General features: G+C 35.5%; 4 protein-coding genes and 1 long non-coding RNA gene across 8 annotated transcripts in view; 3 read left to right on the forward strand and 2 right to left on the reverse strand.

Moving 5' to 3' along the window:
- LOC108653917 (uncharacterized) overlaps positions 1-1214 on the forward strand; it is a 15077-nt gene extending 13863 nt beyond the window's left edge. For both annotated transcript variants that reach the window (XM_018104848.3, XM_089261802.1), the window contains 3 exons: positions 75-577; positions 641-872; positions 933-1214. In XM_018104848.3, coding sequence (XP_017960337.1) covers positions 75-577; positions 641-872; positions 933-1013 — 816 coding nt within the window. In that variant the 3' untranslated portion in view covers positions 1014-1214. The remainder of the gene's footprint in view (positions 1-74; positions 578-640; positions 873-932) is intronic.
- Positions 1-19347, reverse strand: part of LOC108653935 (uncharacterized) — a 25314-nt gene extending 5967 nt beyond the window's left edge. The window contains exon 1 of the long non-coding RNA XR_001925702.3: positions 19213-19347. This is a non-coding gene — a long non-coding RNA (uncharacterized LOC108653935). The remainder of the gene's footprint in view (positions 1-19212) is intronic.
- On the reverse strand, positions 1162-1899 carry mRpS17 (mitochondrial ribosomal protein S17). The gene is made up of 2 exons (XM_018104887.3): positions 1698-1899; positions 1162-1637 (listed from the first exon to the last, which is right to left on the reverse strand). Exons 1-2 carry the CDS (start codon positions 1803-1805, stop codon positions 1278-1280), a joined length of 468 nt encoding a protein of 155 aa, XP_017960376.1. The 5' UTR covers positions 1806-1899; the 3' UTR covers positions 1162-1277.
- On the forward strand, positions 2001-4085 carry RagC-D (Ras-related GTP binding C/D). The gene is made up of 5 exons (XM_018104863.3): positions 2001-2190; positions 2386-2856; positions 2917-3135; positions 3201-3343; positions 3410-4085. The coding sequence occupies exons 1-5, from the start codon at positions 2188-2190 to the stop codon at positions 3735-3737; spliced, it is 1164 nt and encodes a 387-aa protein (XP_017960352.1). The 5' UTR covers positions 2001-2187; the 3' UTR covers positions 3738-4085.
- On the forward strand, positions 4733-16104 carry kermit (PDZ domain-containing protein GIPC-like protein kermit). Of its 3 annotated transcripts, none has more exons than XM_089261815.1 (2): positions 4733-4869; positions 14487-16104. In XM_089261815.1, exon 2 carries the CDS (start codon positions 14577-14579, stop codon positions 15582-15584), a length of 1008 nt encoding a protein of 335 aa, XP_089117941.1. In that variant the 5' UTR covers positions 4733-4869; positions 14487-14576; the 3' UTR covers positions 15585-16104. The 3 variants fall into 3 exon arrangements, with proteins under 3 accessions (XP_089117941.1, XP_089117942.1, XP_017960356.1); XM_089261816.1 differs by lacking the exon at positions 4733-4869 and adding an exon at positions 13302-13468; XM_018104867.3 differs by lacking the exon at positions 4733-4869 and adding an exon at positions 13302-13468 and having other exon boundaries at positions 14550-16104.
- Positions 19348-19367: the final 20 nt, after the last annotated feature.

Raw genomic sequence — 19367 nt, forward strand, 5'->3', positions numbered from 1 at the left:
TCCACTCTCTTATACTTCAACTTATACTCCAATCTAATTATCTTGTACTTTTTCTTTATAATCTCCGCGTTCAGTCCAGCTGCTTTGAGTCACAGCAACCGGCTGCTACTGACAATGTAGATGCGAACGTCAAGCAGCAGAATGGGGACGACGATCTGCAGTCCGCCGAGCAGGATCAGGAACCGGAGGAGCCAGATATATTGATCATACAGCCAGTGGCAGGCAATGAGACGAACGCCTTCCATGGCAAATCCTCGCACAACACAGCTGCACGATCGAAGCAATTGGCAAGCGAAGCGGGAATTGCTGCTGGCGAGGATGCGATATACACTGTGCTAAATGCTGAGCCCGCTGCAGCCGATGAGCACATTGAGGCGGCAGCACCACTGGCCACAGCAACAGCTGTGCCACATCCCTTGGATTGCTGGAGCATCAGCAGCTGCGTAATAGCGGGGCTAAACAATCACACAATTGATGTAGCGCAATTTTGTCCCAGCTCCGGCAGCTCATTGAACATCACCTATACGGTGCCAGTATCAAAGTTTTTGCAGGCTGCCAGCCTGGAGCTGCATTTCAGGTTGGATTAGGGATGACTATGCTTGAGCAGCTGATATAATTTGATATTTCTTATCCCAAACAGTTCCAGCAGGCCGCTGCAATGGTCTATCTGCAGCGATGAGGAGCAGTCGAAGTCAAATGCAGGCGCACAGCTAAACGAGGATGACGATGCTCTACCAAGCGGCAGCAGCAGCAACTGGGTGAAAGTGCTCAAGCAGCTGGGCAATAATAAACTCATTCTAGCGCTTGATATGCCCAATCGTGGCTACTTTCTGCGCGAGTTTATGCTGCGCGCCAGTCCAGACCTGGAACAAGTAAGCCACAAAAATAGTACAGGATATCTCAATTCACCCCTAATTGCATTCGAATTGCAGCAAAAACTATGCGATGACAACGCCCATGTGGCAAACCCTATACTGCAGTACAACTTTAGCATCGTAAGAAATTGTGATTAGTTAACAATTTAATTTATGGCACGGATCGGATCAAAAACGAAAACAAAGATAATGGACTTCATTCCTGGCTCAGCGGTGACTGACCGCAGTTGAATGTGGGCCGCAATAAAAAAGAAAAAAAAACTTCAAAAACAAAACCATACAAAAATGCATTCAAAACATTTATCGACATTTTAAATAAAAATATTTAGTAAAATGTAACGTCGACTATATTGTTTAACTACTTAGGGGCCTACTTAGAGCAAGATTGGAGGTACTTCAAGGCTACACGGCGAAGGGCTGATCCTTGCCATCTTCGTGATATTTGATGTAAGTTTCGCCGTGTGTAAAGTCCTTGGTGCCTTCCAGACGGCCACGTGGCGGCGCCTTGTCGTAGTCGAATGCCTTCTCTGATTTGCCGAACAGCTGATTGGCCATTTCGATGTCCTCGCGATATTTGCCAGCAACAACTTTTTTACCACTAATTGGATCGGTTATGTCACCCAGCGGGTAAACTACTTTTTCCACCTTGTGCGTTATAAGCCGTGTCAAGCGTTCGGGTAGCTCTCTTATTAATACAATATCGCCCGTTTTACACACCTTTTGCGGATCGTGTGCAAAGAAAAATGTATCCTTCTTAAAGTACTGCAATTAACAATATTTTAATATATTATCCACATGCCGCCTGATGAGAGCTTTGCAAACCATATTTAAATTTGTGTCCAGCTCCATACGACGAACACGTATTTTGGAAGCATTTTGCTTGATGCAGGGCATGCATTGGCCTAATAGTATTAATCCACGTGATGCCATCTCACTTATATATTTAATAACAAAAATAACATTAATTCACGTTTCTCAAAACCAAGTAAATTATTGATTAAGTGTGACCAGATTGTGACAACCAAAAATACCATTACAAAAATTCTGAACTGCATTCATTGGTTTAGTATTTTAAGCTATTGCGCAGCAGGTGTGCACACACTTGATCTAACTGTTGATCAGCTGTTTGTGGCAGCTGTTGTGTACACACCTTGTCTCCGATAAGAAACAGTTTTTGTGTTGTGTGTTCCGCAATTTAAAACTTTAAATTTTATCCATTATATACACAATTGTTATAGTAATATAGCGCGCGTAAACCTAACTGCATGTTAAATACAATAGCTGTGCACAAGCAACGCACGCTTACGTCACCATGGTAAATAAACAAAGAAGCCCTAGCAAATCAAAGTCGAGTTGCTCCACAACTGATAACTAGCTGTAAATTGGATGAAAAACTTTGTTCCGTACACGCTTACGAGATCAAGAATGGCAGAGCAACTGAAATGCGTACCAATTTTTAGCTCAATAGCACAAGTCGCTTATTAAAAATAATCTTCTAATTTCATTACAGAGCTACGAACATGAAGACTATCCCGAGGACCCGTTCCCAAAAGACTTTGGCTACGGTGCTTATGATCAGGATGGCCTAGATCTCGAAGCGAATGCATCTAACAACAGCGAGACAAAACCTCGCATACTATTGATGGGTCTGCGAAGATCAGGCAAAAGTTCCATACAGAAAGTCGTCTTCCATAAGATGTCACCGAATGAGACGGTCTTCCTTGAATCGACGAGTAAAATTGTCAAAGATGATATTAATAATTCCAGCTTTGTACAATTTCAAATATGGGACTTTCCGGGACAAATTGATTTCATAAAGCCGCCATTCGATTCAGATATGATCTTTCGGGGTTGTGGTGCTCTCGTATTTGTGATTGATGCCAAGGATGATTACATCGAAGCTTTGAGAAAATTCAAGGATACGGTCATCGAAGCGTACAAAGTGAATCCTCATATCAAATTCGAAGTTTTCATACACAAGGTAGGCCAAACATTCGCTTATCAATATGTTTTGTTGATACAGGTGTTTATTTTCTCATAGGTTGATGGCATTAGCGATGATTCGAAAATGGAATCACAACGTGATATACACCAACGCTCGTCGGATGACCTCAGCGAAGCGGGTCTAGATCAGATACATCTAAGTTTTCACTTAACCTCGATCTACGATCATTCAATATTCGAAGCGTTCTCGAAAGTGGTCCAAAAGCTAATACCACAGCTGCCCACGCTAGAAAATTTGTTGAACATATTCATACCAGTAAGTAGATTTGATAGAGCCTTATCAAAGCAAAAATATTTATTAATATGGTTATTGCCCTAAAGAACTCTGGCATCGAAAAAGCATTTCTCTTTGATGTCGTATCAAAAATCTATATTGCTACTGATTCATCACCTGTGGATATGCAAATCTATGAGCTGTGCTGTGACATGATTGATATGGTCATTGATCTGTCAAGTATCTACAGGTAAAGTAGATAATATATTCATAAACAAGCACAATATTATATACAGTTCATCACCTCTACCCACAGCTCTGAGGAAACGGCGTTTGACAGCGGCAGTTCTAGTCTCATTAAACTAAATAACAATACGATACTCTATATGCGTGAAGTGAACAAGTTTTTGGCTTTGGTGTGCATTTTGCGCGAAGAGAATTTCAATCGACAGGGTGTCATTGACTATAATTTTATATGCTTTCGCGATGCCATTAGTGAGGTATTTGAACTGCGATTGAAACGTCAGAAGCAACTGCAAAATCCCGACCAGGACGATGATGAACTTGCCGACGACCGTGGTCTTACAATGGGTGGTCGTTTGAATCATGACAATGATGCAGCTGCGGTATCCAGAGCGCCATAAATTACACGAATCATAATTCCAGTGACCTTAAGTTATGTGTGCTTAGCTTTTTGCATAATTTTTTCCCATTTATCTTTATACTTGAGCACACAAACACACAGAGACAACAAAATACTGATAACACTGATTTGTCTTTAACAATTATTTTTTATCCAATTTTTATGTTATTCTTTTCTTTTATATATCTTTGCTCTGTTCTATATTGTTAATTCATATGTGTAGCCGCTTTGCTGCTCTTTACAACGCCAGAAATGCCCAGCGTTTATAAACACTACAATTAAAAATATGTATATTTTTAAATAAAATTATATTAAATAAAAGTTTGATACTATTTAAATTCAAAGAAAATACGCAATATCATGTTCTACGTTCGCGGTCCTATTTCAAACACAATATCGGTTTTATAAGCGATCGCAACAAACTGCCCGATAGTTTTTAGTCCACATATCGAATATATACAGCCAATGTAAATATCTCGAGCATAAATAAAATTGCATTCACCATAAAGTCGTTACTTTTCTGTAAATGCAATATATGCATCTATATATATATATATAGTAAACATCTACCAACTAATATCGATATGGTTTGAAAAGAAGTAAACAATTTTAAATCGATGACTTATATCGTTGCATCGATGTTTTCTTATATCACTTACATCTCTAGAACAACTACAACAGACTGGTCGACGGCGACACTCTTTGCATGTGTGTGTGCGAGCTGGTCATACAGTTGTGAAAAATGAGCTGCTAAGAGCAGTAGAATTAATAGTTAATGCGCCAGTAGTAGCCGAAATAGTTAATTTGTCTTCAACACATAAATCGTGCTAATTTAATTAAAAGTTGCTTTTGTGCATGTGTGGCGTGAACAGAAGATCGACGGGGTAGTGTAGTAAAACATATAAAAACCAGTTAAAAACGGGTGAAAGAAAGAAATTTTATATATGTATGTGTTTGCAAGTGTGTGAGCGTTAGTCTGTGGCTATATGTGTGAGGAAAAGCAATAACAACAACAACCTGGTCTCGTATGTCCGCTTTCCTTGCTCATTACGGTGCTTTTCTGTGCCCAAAGTGCAGGCAAGTGCAGCCTGGAATAATCACAAGCAGAATCGACGACAGGTGCGTACACAAAGGTTTTCTACTTTCTGTCTACTCTGTTTGCTATTTATTGATTGTTCAAATGCTCGGCCGCTACAGCATCCCATCACAATAGATATTAACTCATTCAACCAAAATACTTTTATGTATAAATAAAGTGAAAGGTGGTGGCACATCTTCAGCCTTTTGTCTGTCTCCTCCCATACAAATAACAAACGATAATAAAAGATGAAGCACATGTAATTGTAATCTACTAATAATATACTAAATATATATGTATATATGCTAAAACTCTATTGTTGAATGATTCGCTGGAGAAAAATGAGAGTGAAGAATCACTGCTAAAACGATGAGATGTGCGTGTGTGCGAAAGAGATGCAGCGAACCACTTTCATGATAACAGAAATAACAAATTGGCAATCGATAAATAACAAATTGTTGCAGTTAGCCTCGATTCATTGCAGGTGTGCAGCTGTGCAGCTGGGCGGTTCCAGTGTATACATAAACCACTAAAGCAGATAAACAATTAACCGCAAATGTGTTCTGGAGTGTTGTCATCCACCCGCACACAGTAGAGCTTATATCATAAGGGAAAATATACATACATACATACATATGTACATACGTACCAATACTTGGATATATTTAGGATTTTATGCATATCATAATTTTTTTTAGAGTCAACCCCCAAATAACTGAAAGCACCATAGCAACATAGAATGGTATGTCTATGACCTCAGACATGTATTTTTTTGCTGTCTCTCCTTTTCGGCAATTTCCTTCCTCAAACGATTTGAGTCATGCAATCTCAGACATTTGAGGTTATGTCTGCATTTAGCCGGGTAGTTTTCTTTTGCAGGGGTTGCAGCTCTTATTGATTTTATTATTGTAGTAAACATTACATTCGACAATTGTTTAATATTGTTTGCTCAAGCAATCATTTAAATAATTTCGTCTGAATAGAGGATGTGGAGGTGGGGGCCTGACCAAAAAGCGTTAAGTGTGTTAATGTTTTTTAATTTGTGTTGCCAACACGTGCCGCTTACAATTTTCGTTTTCTTTGCTCCAACAAATTCTCAACTTTGAGAGGGCGTGCCCCAAAGGCAATGAGCATTCGACGCAGGTGGCACAAAGAAATCTCCGAAAAAAAGAGATACAAAAAAAAACCCATTTGTAGGCAAATTAAATTTCCAACAAACCGTGAAGTTGGTTAGTGGGTTTTGTTGTTTTGGCCAAAAGATATGATTTTTCGTTGCATTCATTTCTGTTTTTCTTTTACGCCGCTTCGCCATTTTCAACTCTTTCTCGTCCTCTCTCGCTCCCCCTCTATCTGCTGTTATCTGTCTGACGAATATTTGCCGTTAGTTGTAGTTGGCAGCAGGCGCTTTGTAAATTATTTTTTATCGATTGCTTTCACGCTTCCGCACTGAACAATTCAATCAGACCAACAGACAGACGGAACAATTGACTTTTTGCTACACTCTCATTCTCGTGTCTGTCTATTAAGTTCTTTCTCTTCTTTTTTTTTTGCCATCATTCATTTGCTGGCCATACTTTGTTTTTGTTGCTTTTGCTGTTGCTGTTCTTGTTGGCTGCGCTGTCCGCTTGCTCCAAGCGGAAGCAACGTCATTTATGTAAATTGTTTGCGTGACATTGCTATAGAGAGTCCATATTATGAACCGGTACACGCACGCCCCTAGGCATTAAATGCAAACAATTGTTACCACCAGAACGAAAGCCAACTCAGTTCGCCTCCCCCGCCCTTTTCTTTCTCCTCACTGGCGGCTGCGCTTTGTCAACCATAAGCATTCAATTTGCCATAAAAAAATAAAGAAAAACAACAGTAAAATTTAAATTTGCATAGAGCCAGCTGTTAATTTAATGTGATTTAACATAAATGTGATCCGCTGTTAATGGCTTTTTCAGTTATGTTAAGTATTTCGTTGTATAAATTGACAACCTTTAACATCATTATAATTAAGCAAAGATAACCAATTTCCCTACATCTTATCTTGTCACTGAAGTGTAAGCCCTTTTCATTTATCTGATATACTGTTATATTAAAAGCTTTCTTTAAGTTGATATGTAAAGCAGCTGCAAATGCAATTGTTGCTATGCATAGAGAAAAATGTCCTTGACATTTAAGCCTTCTGCAGTACCAGCAAATTTTTTAAATAAACATTTTCAGCTGTGTTGTTGAGCGACTTATTTCTTGGCCATAAAGCCTAGTAATGGCTTTAAATACAATTTGACTAAATAAAAATTAACAATAAAGCTCAGCTAATGTGGGAATATACATAGCTGCTTTGTGTGTCGGCGAGTAATAAAACTGTTTTATTTTGCCTCATTTTTTTGCCCTTTGAAAATCTCAAAAAAATGTATATGCTTTCATCTGGCGCGCCATAGATTCAAATTGGTTTGCAGATTGTTGAATTGTTGTTGTTTGGTTAAATTGCCTGCCCTGTGCGCAAAGTTCAGCGAGGTGAAACGGTTAAATGTTTTCAAAAACTTGCCCCCAAGTCGCACACAACACAGACACAGCCAAATATACATACATATAGATGTGTATGCATATTTATGTATATCTATCTGTGCTCCACATTATGAGCCTTTATTGCTCAGCCGATACAGGGTGCTTCAGCTGCACTGAAATATCGGTTCAATGCACTTGGCCCATGATAAACTACAAATTATGTATGCATTTCTCTTATAGTCACGTTGCTGTTGTCTTTTTGTTTCTGTTTTAACTCTGCTGTCAGCGAATATGAATAATGCGATTCAATATAAAAATAAAACGTGATATAAAATAAACTAAAAAGAAATATATAAAAACCATATATATATATACTATATATAAACAATAATAATTGCTGTCCGGGGAGCAACGCACCATAATAGTATCAAGAAAATACATATAGACCCACGTATATGGCGCACAATTCGGCAGTCTAGCCCAAAAACTGAATCATACGCCAAAAACTAAGGGTAAACAATTATATATATATATTTTATATATGTATGTTTGTGAAGAATGCTCATAAAATATATATAGACATTATAAACAACAGATTATGGCAAATTCTTAATTGATCTGAAGGGTATATTGTTTTTATGTAAATATGTGGTATGCTTAATATATGTATATGTATATATATATGTAAAGCTTCATAATACACATATATATTCTTGATTAGTATAAAACATCAAGTCATTTGAGTTTTCCATAAATACGCTTCCTATTTCAACTACTCAGAGAGTACAGAAAAAGGCTCAACATACTCTTCTCATATTTTGAGTGACCTTTTTCTAGGTATAAAAGGCGCGCCAGTCGCCGCGTCGCATCAGTCACGATCCTGACCTGGAGCGGGTCAGTTTCAGTTTTAGTGCAGTGTCATAGTTTATTACTTAATATAGTTAAGTTTTTTTTGTTAATAATAAATGTTTAATATTCTATTCTATTTAAATATATTTTGTAAAAAAAATGTTATTTGTTTAATATCATATTATTAAAGATAGGCTGTATTATTTTGATGAATTATGTTTGTTGTTTTTTTTTTCACAAATCATGTTAAATATTAATATTCATTATTATTATTATTTACATATTATTATGTTATATACATATATTCGATGTATTAAATGTTAATTTACAGAATGTTAACGCTAGTGTTAATATATTAAATTTATTCTCTTGTAGAGAAGAGCATCTCTCTTGTGATTTGCCCACTCTTGTATATATATATACATATGTGTAATGTGTAATCATATAAGAGATAATCATATTCTCTCCCTTTAAGTACAAAACACGTATACAACATATCATACTATCACACGGCACAAACAGGGTATTTATGTGGCACACAACAACGAAGAACGTCATTAGCACTTCCCTTTCTTACCATATTTCACACAGCTTATATGTATGTGTATATATACATATGCATTTACATCCAAAGCGCTGCTACACAATGCTCAGATCAATTTTCTGCTTGCCTGCAAGCGATTTTAAATGAAAAATCACTGTAAAATTAAATTTCACCGTTAACGGTTTCATACGCTCATACCAAATATTGACCTAGTCAACGAAATCTGAATCACCTTAACGATGACAGCGAACTTTTTACGTATATGTACATATGTATGTATGTACATTCATCCGATCACTCGAGAGTATTGCTAAGTTTGCAAAAAGCTTTTGCATGCACAAAGCTCTGGGGCAGAGCTTTTAAAGAGAGCGCCAGCTAAGAGTAACTTTGCAAGGTATTTCTCTTTATTATGTTTTCGTTTGTTTCTTTTTTGTTTTCGACATTGAGTTGTGGTTTTTGTTGCAGTAAAATTCATTTGTAAAGAAATACTTAACCTTATGCCCTGAAGGTTTTCAATGGTACAACAAGAAAGTTGAGCCTGGTTCAAATGTATATTATATAGGTTACAAATAAATATAATTATTAAGTATATATATACATATGGTTGTGTATGAGTATGTGTCATAGAGAATAACCTTTGTTAAGTGCTTAGCAATTAAACCAGGCTAACAACAACGATAATAAAGTGCAATTATATGCAATCAGTTAACAGCTGTTGCGGCTGGTTGTAAAATGCCATTTGCCATTTGCCACGCCTATTTCGCTAACATTACAGCGCGTGTAAATAAATTCTTAATAATACTGAGTAAACAACAACAACAATAAATTATAAACAAAGACAATTTGTTTACGTGCAGTTCATTTTTTGTCGTCATCGAAACAGCTTTGTTTTGTTTTTTTTTTTATTAATTCTACATATGTTATACATATATTATATATTGCATATGACTTAGTTATGCAATGATTAAGCGCGTAATAAACAGTGAAAACTCATTAAAGCGCACAGTCGCGATCTTATTTTTAAATGGACTTTAACATTGATATAATGAAAGATAAATATTTTCAAATATTGTGTAAAAAAAAAACAAAACAATAAAAACTAAATTACATAAATATTAATAAATAATGCTAATTCAATAAAAACGAACTAATATTACTACAATCATTTCATTTTCATACAAATATAAAATATTCACTATATTTAAAAAAATCATAAATATAAATTTAGATAAGACGAGCCCATAAGGTCGAAAACTACTCTACGACAACTATGTTTAAGTACAACGAATACAACTTCCCATTTTCTGTCTCAATGAGGTGAGCAAACGCCTTATACCATCCTGATAAATGCTGAATGATAATAAATATTCGTTTTGTACGTAATTTAATATTTCTGCTAGCTTAAATAACCTTGATGTGTATTTGGTTTTTTTCCCCCACTAGGAGGCATTTTTTTTTTACGAAATTAGAGAATTGAAAACAACAGCTAGAGGCAACCGCACTATTTGTTTTTATACTATACATATACATATGTATGTATGTGTGTACACTTTATGCGATAAGACAAACAACATGTGAGCCAACTAAATTTCTCTATAGAACATTCTTTCCCATCTACCTACATTTATATATGTATATATATGTACATATATTTATAGTAAATTTATATAGTTTATTTTGTTGTTGAAATAAAAAAAGTAAAGCATTTGTACGAGTGCAAATTAATTAAGCGAAACAAAAACAAATCGAAAGTTGAATGAATAAGTGTGACTGCTATACAGGTAATCTATATGTACGTATGTATATATCTATATATATATATATTATAAGGAGAGAGTATTACGTATTACATATACCCTATGCCATGTTCGACGACGTCAATCGCTATTCAAACTGCCGATAACTAAAATGTAAAACGCTTTTAAACAAAATTTAATCAGATTTAAATTTAATGTACGTAACTCGTCACATGATAATTTTTAGTTTTCTAATATAATTTATTACTATATTAGTTGTTTATGACTCAGAAAAATGAATATATTTAGTATTTATGTATATCAATGAAAAATGTAAATGATGTTTGAATTGTTTATTTTGTGAATGGGAAACGTAGCAGGAGAGAAAAATATAATTATAATTAAACAAAGTATTGATATGAATTTAAATTATACATATTCAAACATTACTTATTAGAAAATGATATGATTTGATATACGATTGAAACCTATCTACCTCATAAAACTAGTTTCCTCAATAAGACTTAAGCCTTGATTCTTTGGTTGTTTCTGTGCAAAGTTTGCAAAGTTCAAGATGAAACATTAAATATTCTGAATTTTTGTCAATTTCTGTTATTTTTGTACGCATTTATTTTGCATCGCCTGCGGTTTTTTTTTAATGAGGCCTTTACTTAAATTTAAACTAGATTTGATTGCATTTTTAGCTGGTAAGCAAAGAACTTTCCCAATATAAAGACTGTTTGGTTACACGAGTGTAGTTTAGGAAATTACTACACCTTATCGCGAGGGTATTAAGTAGCTGCAAAATTAGTCATTGCTCAGTGCATGTGCATAATAACATAATATAGTTTTTGTTGTTGTTTTCAGTGTACTTAAGCGAAACCCACGCGCAGTTCAAGTTGTTTACGTTTTGAGTTGTTGACGCCAGCTAAAGATACAAATACATGGGCATAGATACAGATACATAAGCAGCCACAGCCACAGCCACAGATATACAACTATTTCAAAGCAGCGAGACAGATTCTTCTATGCCCACATTTATGCGAGTCGGGCCCACAAATTACAGCCAATCAGGGTCGCGTAAACATGCAACAACAAATATACGAATATACATACATACATATATATTATATACATATACATATACACTATATACAAACATATATACTGGTAGATATGCAAACACATTTGTATCTCATAGAACTTGCTGCGTTGCGTATGCGGAAATGTTGTTGGCACTTGTTGTTGTCGTTGTTTCTGTTGTTGTTGTTATTGTTATCTCGTATTGTTGTTTTCGCGCCAATTGCACCGCCAATTAGATATTAAATGCCCAACCCAAATAAGATTTGTTACACGTGTCAGCACTCGCATATCTCATTTGTATTGTTATTGAGAACTTTCATATAATACATATAAGAGTTAACCAACATTTTTAGTTAATATATATATTTATATATATATATACATATAGTTTTACAATTAATATAGTAAATAAATATTTAACAGGCAGTAATTTCCCTTATGTTAATTTTAAGACCACAGCGAATTGTTAAAAACAAAATTAAAAAATAAAAAAACAACTCACATTTAAAGTTCTTTCAACCGAAATTATTTGTTTATTCACACCAATTGTTAGTTTCGTTCCAACTGTAACCCTAATGCGTAGTATGTTTACTATGTTTTTGTTGTTGTTATTGTTATTGTTGTTAGTGGTAAAGGTACGAATAGCGCGCTCTACACGCGCACACTGCTTAACCAATCTGACCTTGATATGGGTGTTTTTTCATTCGCCGGGTAATCTGCTATGCTCAGCTAGAAATAGCCGGTTGTGAGAAACATATACATGTACACCGTTTATGTATATATGTATGTATATACATATATAGAAAGAGTTTGCCCCTCTATACAGATACAAGTATGAATATGTAGGTGTGTTTATGTCGTCTATATGTATTCAACGCATGTTCGATTAAAGGGGCTCGTCTCGAGTTGCCTCTCAAGTTTGCTCCACACAAATTTTTCAATTGACGCTTTAAATCACTTAAAATATATTAAAATATATATATGTATGTACAAACATATATTTACCTATATAATGTACTTTTGACAGCTCGCCAATTTGCGAATAAATTATAAAGCTGCGGAGTTTATCAAACAATATTTGATTGAAGTTCATATAAAAATAGTTTTAATTATTTATTTTATTTGTATAGCTTTTTACATTCTACAAAAAAGAAACCGGATGTTTCCAAATGCAAATTCTGCTAAGTTATGCTCGCTATAAAACTACAATATCAAAACATGATCAAGGTAAAGCAAACTTGAAAACGAATGCGAAATCGCAAACAAAATCAAAGAACAACTCAAGAAAATAACATACTATACAGCTCTACATATAGACAAAGTGAACCATTTAGATATATAAAATATTACACATTGAAAAATATCTAGTCAAGAAATTGTCAACAAGCTATAAAACGAAATTCACTAATATGTATATACATATTTGTATATAGAGAAACGTCCGTACTGAAATTATATTTCATAAATAGTCTAGACTAATAAAAAATAACTATACTATGTAATACTTTCGCCGAAAAAAATTCTATGACTAAAATTGATTGCTCTAACTGTATTTCTTTGTTTATTGTTAACTCATTTCCAGTATCTCCCCTAGACTCCATCAAATTTCTAATATTGAATCGCTATTATGAGTATTTCATTTATACTATATGACCTAATTAAACTTTATTTATAAAAAAACTTCATATTTCAATTCCGATCTTGCTTATGTCCAGCTTGTCTGAAATTCTTTCATCTATCTGGATGAGTAAACCATACTATAAGCCCTGTCATATATCATACTCATTTGCACTTTGTTTAATCTTTCATGTGTTGTTAGTTTTTGATGTTCGATTTCGATTTTAAAATTTGTTTTGCTTTAGTTTTTCCAAATTCTTGTGTGCTATTGCCATATACGTTTAGCGAGTGTGTTATAGAAATATCGAAACGCAGCGAGGGTACAAAGTAAAGTAAGAATCACACAAATCGTAGCCAAAGCCCAACTCTGAAGATAACAAAACACATTTTCCTAAAATATACCATTTTGGTTACAGCTGTTGAGCACAGCTGGTCACATCGACCAACGCCTTTAAGTTGCATCTCTACTCAACGTAATGAGGGTGGAATGAGGCGAATTGAAGTTAATTCGCCCGGCTATGCCGCTATGTGGCTAAGCATACGTTATCTTCACAACAACTCTCACTCTCTCTCTCTCTCTCTCTCTCGCTCTCTGTTTTTGCTGTCATTGCTCTCTTTGAGTGCACTTATCACGCGCTTGTCACATTAAAATCTTATCAAATAAAAAAAAAAGACAGCGGTAACAAAAGTTTTTGCCAGTTTTATAGAAAAAGAAAAATTTCATTTATTTTCAATTTCATCGGGTTTATTTCTGCTGCGCGACGTGTAATCTTTGCAAATTTTAATATATCAGCTAAATTTCCACAGTTTAATTCACAACTTAGTCTGGGTAAGATGAACCAGTTCAATTTAACAAACAGCCGCACGATCTATTATTGCTCAACGTGTTTAACCTCACTTGCACTTGGTATTTGTGAAAATAATTCAATACTAATATTGGATTTAGACCTTTGCACAGTCAAAAAGAAATTCTATGCATATACATATGTATGCATTAGTCAAGCGTTATAATCCTTTGTTTTAGCATATTTCCATTAAAATAGCATTAGTTTGATCCGTAGAAGTTCTGTTCGAACTGTAGACACTTTGAAACGTTGGTTGACTCATTCTCTTTTGACTCTATCCTACGACTATAAATTGTTGTGCTTAGATTAGATAAGATTCCATAAGTGTTTCGGTTTACGGGTGTTATACATATGTACATACACACACACGCACAAACACGTATATACAAATACACACATCTTATACTTATATGGACACGGAACTAATAATAAACCTAACCTTTATACTATCTATTATATCGAACTATTCAAAAAACACTGCCACAAATTTCTTCTACGTACACAGATATATTGATAGATATATACATATATATAAAACGAGCGATATTCTATCATAATCTATATATAGAGGAAAGAGGACTTTTCTATTACAAATATGCCGCTCTTTGCCCGTAAATCGTCGAAAAGCTCCGATCACAGTGATGTCAGTCAGGATAGCAAAGGACGCAGCAAATCCTACGATTCCCATACACAGAATAACAACAACAATCATCAGAACAATAACAATGATGTGGACAAGAAGCCGCCGTTGATCTTCCATTGCCAATTAGCACATGGAAGTCCGACGGGACTGATCACTGGCTTCGCAAGCGTCCGGGAGCTGTACAAAAAGATAGCCGAATGCTTTGATATATCCGAAGATGAAATTTTATTCTGTACTCTCAATTCGCACAAGGTGGACATGACACGTCTGCTGGGCGGACAGATTGGTCTAGATGATTTTATATTTGCCCATCGCAAGGGCCGGGCCAAAGAGATTGAGATAGTCAAGACGCAGGATGCTTTGGGTCTGACCATCACCGACAATGGGGCTGGCTATGCGTTCATAAAGCGCATCAAAGAGGATTCGATCATCGATCGCATCGAACACATCTCGGTGGGAGATCATATCGAAAAGCTGAACGGAGTGAATATGGTGGGCAAACGGCATTATGAGGTGGCACGCATGCTGAAGGACATTGCGACGGGTGAGACGTTCACGTTGCGTCTGGTCGAGCCGGTGCGCAGCGGTTTCCAGGGTATCGGACCGCGTAGCCAATCGCGTGCATCTGGTTCGGCGCCTGGACTCAATGGCGGTCGCAATTATGGTTCCGGCAAGGAAACATTACGCTTCAAGGCCAATGGCAATGCACAGATTGAGCCAAAATTCGACGAGGCCACCAAGGCTGGCGTCGAAGCCATCAATGGGCTGCTGGAATCCTTTATGGGCATCAACGATACGGAGCTGGCGTCACAGATCTGGGAGCTGGGTGACAATAAATCGAATTCGATGGACTTTGCGGAAGCTGTCGATAATTCCGATTTAGAATCTTTCGGTTTTACCGATGATTTCATTATCGAACTCTGGGGTGCTATAACGGATGCGCGTCGTAAAGGCAAATAGAAACTAAGCAGATCCCAAGCGATCATCAATAATTACAACATTAACGACAACAACAACAACATTTGCATTTTTGTTTACAAGTAATAAAACTAATGCAGTATCTAAAAAAATCTATTAGCAAACTAGAAAGAAAATTCATTTTCCATCAGCTATTTTATTATTTCTCCTAATTGTTAGATCTAGCATAAACATATTTATATAAAAATAAATATATACGCATATATACATATATATGTATCTATATATATTATATACAACTGTATTTATTTGTATGCCCTGCATTTGCCAATTATTTTGTATTTGTTATAATTATCTATGATAAATATATATGTTTATATTTAAATACATACATACAAATTGACAAAAACATAGCAATTAAACCAGATCGAGAAGTAGAAAGCAAAATTATTACATTTGATTATTTTGGTACAATATGTTGAATGTACATACATAATTACGCATTTGTTTTTAGAGTTAATATTTATATCTATAAATAAATCTAAAAAATATTTAAAATTGATTTTAAGTTTTCTTCTTTTCAATTAATTTTTTTGTTTACTTTTATTTACGGTAAGTTTTTGCTTTTTAACTATTTTTTCTCTCAGTGTAGCTATGTATTATTTATCATTTGGCACTCGACAACAATTTGTAGGTAGACACATATTGCAGAAAAGATTCCACCGAACAAAACTGTGACAAATTTTTCTGGTATATGTTCTGAATTTATATTATTCTTTCATTTTTTTTCGCAAATACGAGAAGGTCGTGAGCACGTGCGTTTTTGACTCTTCATCGAATTTTCTTGACGGCTGACATTCATACATAAACACATTTAGGCCCAAACGCACACTCTGTGCTCATGTGTATACTAAATACATATTGCCATTTCCTGTCGGTCGGTTAGTTTATAAGCTTTTATTTATCGAGTGCAACATCGTACGACACGAAGTCATCCCCAACAATACATATTACACATACTCACGCACCCAAGTATACGAGCATACATACATACATACGTAAAATACTGCAATTGCAAAATGTACAACAGCAGCTGCTTAAGGCACAGCTGATAAGCACAGTTATTAAATTTCTTGTTGTGTATATTTGAAGAGAGCAACTGAATGAGAATGGGTGAGAGAGAACGAAACAGACAATCCAGCAAAATGCTCACAAACAGCTGCTCAGCAACCAACCATAGCAACAACTTTTTGTGACGACAAGAACAACAATGTTTTTTTACAAGATATACATACTTTCCGGTTTTACAGGTTTTGTTTCCATTCTTCTTCTTCTTCAGTCAAACAAACACAACGGAAAGCTCTGTTTCTCTTAAGTAGTGCGCGCAACGTGCACACCGCTCTCCCACACACACACGCGCACAGACAGCTGCTTAATTTAATTAGCTTTGGACTGTTGCTCGCGCCAAGTAAAAAGAGACGCTGTCGTCGCTCTAGCACTCAGTTGTGCAAACGCAGTCGTCGAAGCAGCAAGCAAGACGAGAAGACTTGGAAATAAAACCATTCAACAAAAAGAAACAAAATAATACTTGTTAAACATTTTGTAAAGATCTAAACCAAATTGTGCCAACTTAAAAAACAAAAAATACAAATATTTATAAAATAAAGCAAACAATTTAAAGTGCTGCTGCTGCAGAAATAGAGTGAGGCCTAATCTGGCCTTCCTAGTTTTTCGTGAAAATTCAACAAAATACAAAGGAAACCACAAAAGCGAAATAAATAGATTTTTAAAGAAGAAAAACCAAAAGAAGAACAAAAAAAAGAGACAACGAAGGTAGCGGACACATAAAATTTCCATTATACTAGAAACGTGCAATTCAATGTGATTTTTCTTGGCACACAAAATTGTTCGACTTTGTTCATGTTCTTGTTTTAACTACATAGGAGTGTGTGTGCATGTCTTGGACTTTGATCGTGACTCAACACAATTTACTAAACAGCTTTGCGACTAATAAATAAACACAAACATTAAAAATTTGTTTAATACACGTCAATAGGTTGGCTCGCTGCGCTGCTTACGACTAATTCGCTTTGCCCATTTGAATGCCGTCTGGTTCGCAAACAGTTGTTGCTGCGGCGAGTAATTGCATCGTTATCCCTTTCGCTCTCTCTCTTGCACAAGCTTTTTGATTTGCAAGTTTTTTTTATGCGTTTTGTTTTGCTTGGGGCTTTTCGCACGTTGCGTTGAGTTGCGTTTTGTTTTGTTTTGTTTGCAGGTGAAAGTAACGCTGAAGTCGACGACGCGTGATAGGTGGCGTGTTGTCTGCGTTACTATTGGAATGAACCAAATTTAGCTTATTTAAACAGCTCTAGTTGTCATTATTCAATCGAACAAAAGAAAGCGCGTTTATCAAAACTCTTATCAACTGACTACACGACGAACATGTCTAAGTGCAAGAATAATAGGCGCCTCATAATATTTTTGACCGTTTCCTGCGCGATAAGCAAAAACAATAAAAGTTCAATGATAAAATAAAAAAAAGATCTAGCTAAAAACATGCTGAACACAGTTGTACATTGACCTTAACAGTAGACGGGCAAATTCTAATTATTGAATTCCAAACACTTTGCATGTGTGCGTTAGTGGTCTGTAGAGCAGTTGAGCACGGTTTATCTACGCATACCTACATATATACTACGAAACGCACAGCTTAATCAGCATGTCACTATGCTGATAAACACAATATTTTACTTGTTATTAACTTACAAATCTATAAATGTATTTATTATGTATATATGTGTGCTTGCTTTGAATGCCGTTTTGTGAAATCGCGTGATGTTTATTTCCAGTGGCATGAGAAATGAGTAATAAGCGTGTTTGTGTGAGTGTGTCTGTGCCTGTATGTCTCTCTGCGATATTATTGTTTTATTACACACAAGCATAAAATCGGTAAAACACGCCACTAAAACGGTTAACTATCACACCAACTTCTTTTATCGATAACACTTGCATAGATATGCACGTGTACAGACACACACACACATACATATGTACAGAAAGCTCTGTTGCTGTTGCCAAAGGCAACAAGCATTACAATTATACCTTGCGTAGAGTTATTGTTTGTTCGTGAACTTTATTGTTGTATTGAAGCAAATAAGCCAAGTGAATGCACTTTGAATGTCACATGTACTGCGTGGGCAGGCTTTCCCTTTGATGTTTATTTCTGTATTAATTAAAATATCGCTATATACGCTATGTAGCTTGGATATATCGCTCTTAACATAAAGACAAATATTACACAATATGTCCCAATATGGTCTGCCCAAAAAATATATGTATGTACATACATACGTAAACACCCAAAGCGAATTCGAATTCGCTCTTCGTATTTGTTTTGCTTGCATTCGGAATGCATTAACCTTGACTTTCTGAGCGAAGCAGAAGGAAGACACGCGCAAATTGAAACAGCGACAACAAAATAAAAATAAGAGTATTTTTAGCTAATTTCTTGTTCCTCTCATCTTTTGCATTTATTGCACTTGTTTTCGCTACATTTGAAATGTCACAAATAATTTGGCTAGATGTCGCAAGGGTTTATTTTTACAAGCATAACGGAAAGAGAATCAGAATACATACATATAATATTTAAATAGATCACTGTATGACTTACAGCTGTGTTTTTTCTGTCATTTACAGTTGCCAACGATTGATTCACTAGCAAAGCGAATGGACGCCAGCAACATCACGTGCAATAAAATGTATACTGACTAAAAACACTCGCACACCTACAATTCAAGGCGGAAGAGACACGCACACGATCTAAGA

This window comes from Drosophila navojoa, chromosome 5 (genome assembly GCF_054131105.1).
Source record: "Drosophila navojoa isolate 15081-1374.11 chromosome 5, UAZ_NAV_1.0, whole genome shotgun sequence".
In the NCBI taxonomy this organism is placed as follows: Eukaryota; Metazoa; Arthropoda; class Insecta; order Diptera; family Drosophilidae; genus Drosophila; species Drosophila navojoa.